Source organism: Haematobia irritans, chromosome 1, assembly GCF_050003625.1.
Source record: "Haematobia irritans isolate KBUSLIRL chromosome 1, ASM5000362v1, whole genome shotgun sequence".
NCBI lineage: Eukaryota > Metazoa > Arthropoda > Insecta > Diptera > Muscidae > Haematobia > Haematobia irritans.
This window is the reverse complement of record NC_134397.1, coordinates 228635300-228639095: the sequence shown is the minus strand read 5'-3', so window position 1 is coordinate 228639095 and position 3796 is coordinate 228635300. Positions and strand designations below refer to the sequence as shown.

At 31.7% G+C, this 3796-nt stretch overlaps 1 protein-coding gene across 2 annotated transcripts; it reads left to right on the top strand.

The window, feature by feature from the left end:
* Positions 1-206: 206 nt before the first annotated feature.
* On the top strand, positions 207-3209 carry LOC142219517 (uncharacterized). Of its 2 annotated transcripts, XR_012717614.1 has the most exons (6): positions 207-313; positions 2325-2466; positions 2534-2572; positions 2635-2789; positions 2861-3013; positions 3072-3209. XR_012717614.1 is itself a non-coding variant. In XM_075288469.1 (5 exons), the coding sequence occupies exons 2-5, from the start codon at positions 2328-2330 to the stop codon at positions 2933-2935; spliced, it is 408 nt and encodes a 135-aa protein (XP_075144584.1). In that variant the 5' UTR covers positions 207-313; positions 2325-2327; the 3' UTR covers positions 2936-3065. The 2 variants fall into 2 exon arrangements, 1 of the variants encoding a protein (XP_075144584.1); XM_075288469.1 differs by lacking the exon at positions 3072-3209 and having other exon boundaries at positions 2861-3065.
* The last annotated feature ends 587 nt before the right edge of the window (positions 3210-3796 follow it).

Genomic DNA, 3796 nt, shown 5'->3' with positions numbered 1-3796 from the left:
CAGAATGTAATTCCATCAAAACTTAAACAAATAAAAGCTATTACATAGTCATCTAGTTGGTTCGTAGTGGGACAACCAGTGCTTACGACTTCCACTTACTGGGTAAGGGTTCTGTAATTAGGAATAAAAAATAAAAAAATTGCTAGGCAACGTTTATAAACAACATTGGTTTTTGTTTGTTCGTTGTTTTCAAATTTGTTTTTCAATTTTCTGAAAAATTTCTTCGGGCATAAATCAATTTGTATTGAGTTTTACATCTTTTCCAGATAATCAATTAATTTGTATTGAGTTGTACATCCTTTCCAGATATAAGGTAAATATGCGAAAATAATTAATTAAAATATGGAGGGATTTTCGTCCAGAAATTTAAAGCGATTAGCGCGTAAGGAAGAAAATAATTTTAGAGCAATTTCACTACGTAAATTAGCATCTTTCCAAGCGCCAGGTTCAGGGAAACCAGGGAGCCAAGTGCCAGATTTAGGGAAGGCAGCACAGTCAAACCACGAATTGAATTCAACATCCCTTCAAGCACATCAATTGTCGAAAGAGGATATTCTAAAATGTAAATTATCGAATTGGTATCAAAAATATAACCCTGGACGACAATGCTGTGACGAACTATTAGGAATATTAAATTCCGAGGATGTAAGTGTACCATCATGTACAAATACCCTAATAAAGTCACACGAAAGGCAAAAAGTTGTTATACGAACTGTTGCTCCAGGGCAATATTTTCATGTTGGTGTAAAACCTTACTTATATAAACTAAATGTATACGAAACGCCAGTGATACTTTTAGATATTAATATTGACGGCGTTCCATTATTCAAAAGGTCCAAGACATCTTTGTGGCCCATATTGGGATATTTCGCCAACATCGAAAACTTTGGAGTTTTTTTAACTGGTTGTTACTTGGGTAATGCCAAACCATATAATATCGATCAATATTTACATGATTTTGTTACAGAATTGTCAGATTTAAAAGCAAATGAAGTTTTTATAGACAACCACCAAGTACGCATAGAAATACGCGCATTTATATGTGATGCACCAGCCCGAGCTTTTGTCAGTGGTGTTGTCGGCCACAATTCCCTCAATGGGTGCTCCAAGTGTAACCAAATCGGAGTTAGCGTTGAAAAAGTTACAACATACCAAAAGAAGATGGGGATATTACGTACGGATGATGATTTCGCGAATAGAAAATGTATGTTGCATCACACTGCTTTTTTCAAAAAAAAAAAATAAATCCTCGTTGGAAAAAATTAATGTAAAAATGGTGACCCAATTCCCAATTGATCCAATGCATTTACTTGATTTAGGGGTCACAAAAAAACTTTTGCAATGCCTAATTCAAGGGGAAACATTGAATTTTAAATTGACTTCTGATGATATAGCCAATATATCGGATGAATTGGTTGGTTTCCTTAGCTCCATATATTCCTAGCGAATTCGGTAGAAAGCCTCGAGGGCTGGATGAATTGCCGAGATGGAAGGCGATAGAGTTCAGACAGTTTATCCTATACACTTCAGTCGTTGTTCTAAAACCATTTTTAAATGATGATTTCTATTACCACATTCTTTTATTTAATTGTGGTTATAGACTGTTGCTTTCCAAAAATTATTGAAATCACATTGACGTTGCCGAGGACATATTGAAGTCATTTGTGGAAAATTTTGATCTGCTATATCCGCTAAAAAAGTTGACATACAATGTTCACAATGTACTACACGTAGCACAATGCGTTCGTGAAATTGGTCATATCCAGAGCTTTACAGCATATAGGTATGAAAATTATCTCCAAACACTAAAGAAATCGGTTAAGAGTCCATCGAATATATTGCAACAACTTTCAAATAATGTAAAAGATCAAAAAGCTTCATCTAAAAATTTAGGGTTGAAACGATCGAAACGGGGTTGTGTGAAAGGTTATATAACACAAGAATTTGAAATAGGCAATAAAATGCCAAATAATGTATGCAATTTGCGATGCGATGTTCCCTTTAAAATTTCAAAATTTTGTGAAGAATCAAATAAGTGTTTTATAGTAGGCAGGAGATATTCGAACATTAGAAATTTTTTTGATTTTACAGTCAAGAAACGACTTGGGCATAATATTAGCAAATATAAATGAAACCCAGGAAGAAGAACATTTTGGAATAGAAGAAGTGAATTTTAAATACATGGCCATTCCTTATAAAAATGAATTTGTATTAATTCCTATTATACACACATATGAATAAATTTTGGACACGTATTTTCTTAGAAATAGATATAGCTAAAAAAAAAAACATTCAAAAAAGCTCTAAAATATTTAATATTACAGAAAATGGCTCACAATTTCACCAATATTCATAAAAAAACTTTCGAAGGAAGTGGCGAATTCAAAAATAGCAAAAATGAAGAATTTAATAACAAATTGGACGATATTTTGAAAAACCAAGCTCTGATAGATGCAAAACTCGATGGTAAGTTCATAATGGTAAAGATTTTTAATACATCCATATTTATTATTTTGTTTCATATTTTTTCTAGAAATACTAAATAAATTGAAGCTAAGAAAATGTCTAGAAGGTATATAAAAGCTACATTTAAAAAGGATATATGTGTATTAATTATTTTATTTATTTGTATAGAAGAGAATAAAGCACGGCAGTCTAAAATGATGGCAGTTTTGAAGCAATTAGTAAACAAAAATAGTAATGTTGGCCCACCTATCGATTTTCCGGTGAAATCTTTTGAGGATATGGAAGCAGTAAATTTAAAAATTGCAGACGATGTCGAGAAATATGTAAGTATTTTATAATAAGTTAAAAATCACTTAAAACTTATAAAATGTCATATCATCATGTCATTATTTAGGTGGCCATAATAGAACAATATGCCATCCCGGTGGCATATACAAAAATTTCGACAGAATGTTCTCAATGCCAATAATACTGGCATATAATTATGATGGCATTAATAATAAAAGACCTTTTAAGGAATTAAAAGCACTAAATAGTGCAATATATGGTAATATTTTTTATATTTCTATTTGTATATTTATTGACTAATATATTTTTTATTTCAGATGCTGTCAAGACGGAAGGGTACACAGAAAAAGACTATATAGCGGACATTAGGAAGTCGTTCAAAAAATTCAAGGGTCGCCATTTCCGCAAAGTTTGTGTGGAAAAAAAACAAAAATGTAATGAATAAATATATACGAGTTATTATAACAGTATCACCTAGTATTTAATATTGTATTGAAATATTATTACCAAATATATATTAATTTTTATAATATATAAAACAAAAAAATAGTTTTTTAGAATATTATTTGTGGCATATTTTTAGGAAAAACTATAAAATACATCATCCTTTTGTAGATTACCAACGAATCGGGTGGTCAATGGGGGTGTTTAGCTCTCGATTACTGTTATAAATAGGAAGTAAAACTGGTTTGTTCCATCGTTCCCATTACTGAGTAAAACACAATATTCAATAAGCGGCATCCGAAACCCTTACGCATCGGTAATTAAGATGTAATGGGGCCTCATTATGTTTTCATTTACCTTGTCATGTAGATTGGGAAGTACTTGACTGCCTATGACACGTCAACGTAAAAGTAATACGGAAAATTGATCGGAAATGTGGAGTAGTTGTCTCTGCAAAATCGGTAGGATATAATCGATTTGGTAATGACGTTTTTTACCACTGGGATATTGTTCCTGATTTCATGCCTTATAAGACGAATGCCTTTGTTTTTCTAATACAAAGACTTTTTACTTCAGTAAAATTCGATCAATTTTTCGC

Excerpts from the sequence above, each read along its gene's own strand:
- LOC142219517 (XM_075288469.1), top strand. The coding sequence starts at position 2,328 with ATGGCTCACAATTTCACCAATATTCATAAAAAAACTTTCGAAGGAAGT. Across the intron at positions 2,467-2,533 it reads GATAGATGCAAAACTCGATG|AAATACTAAATAAATTGAAG; the intron begins GTAAGTTCATAA and ends TATTTTTTCTAG. Across the intron at positions 2,573-2,634 it reads GCTAAGAAAATGTCTAGAAG|AAGAGAATAAAGCACGGCAG; the intron begins GTATATAAAAGC and ends TTATTTGTATAG.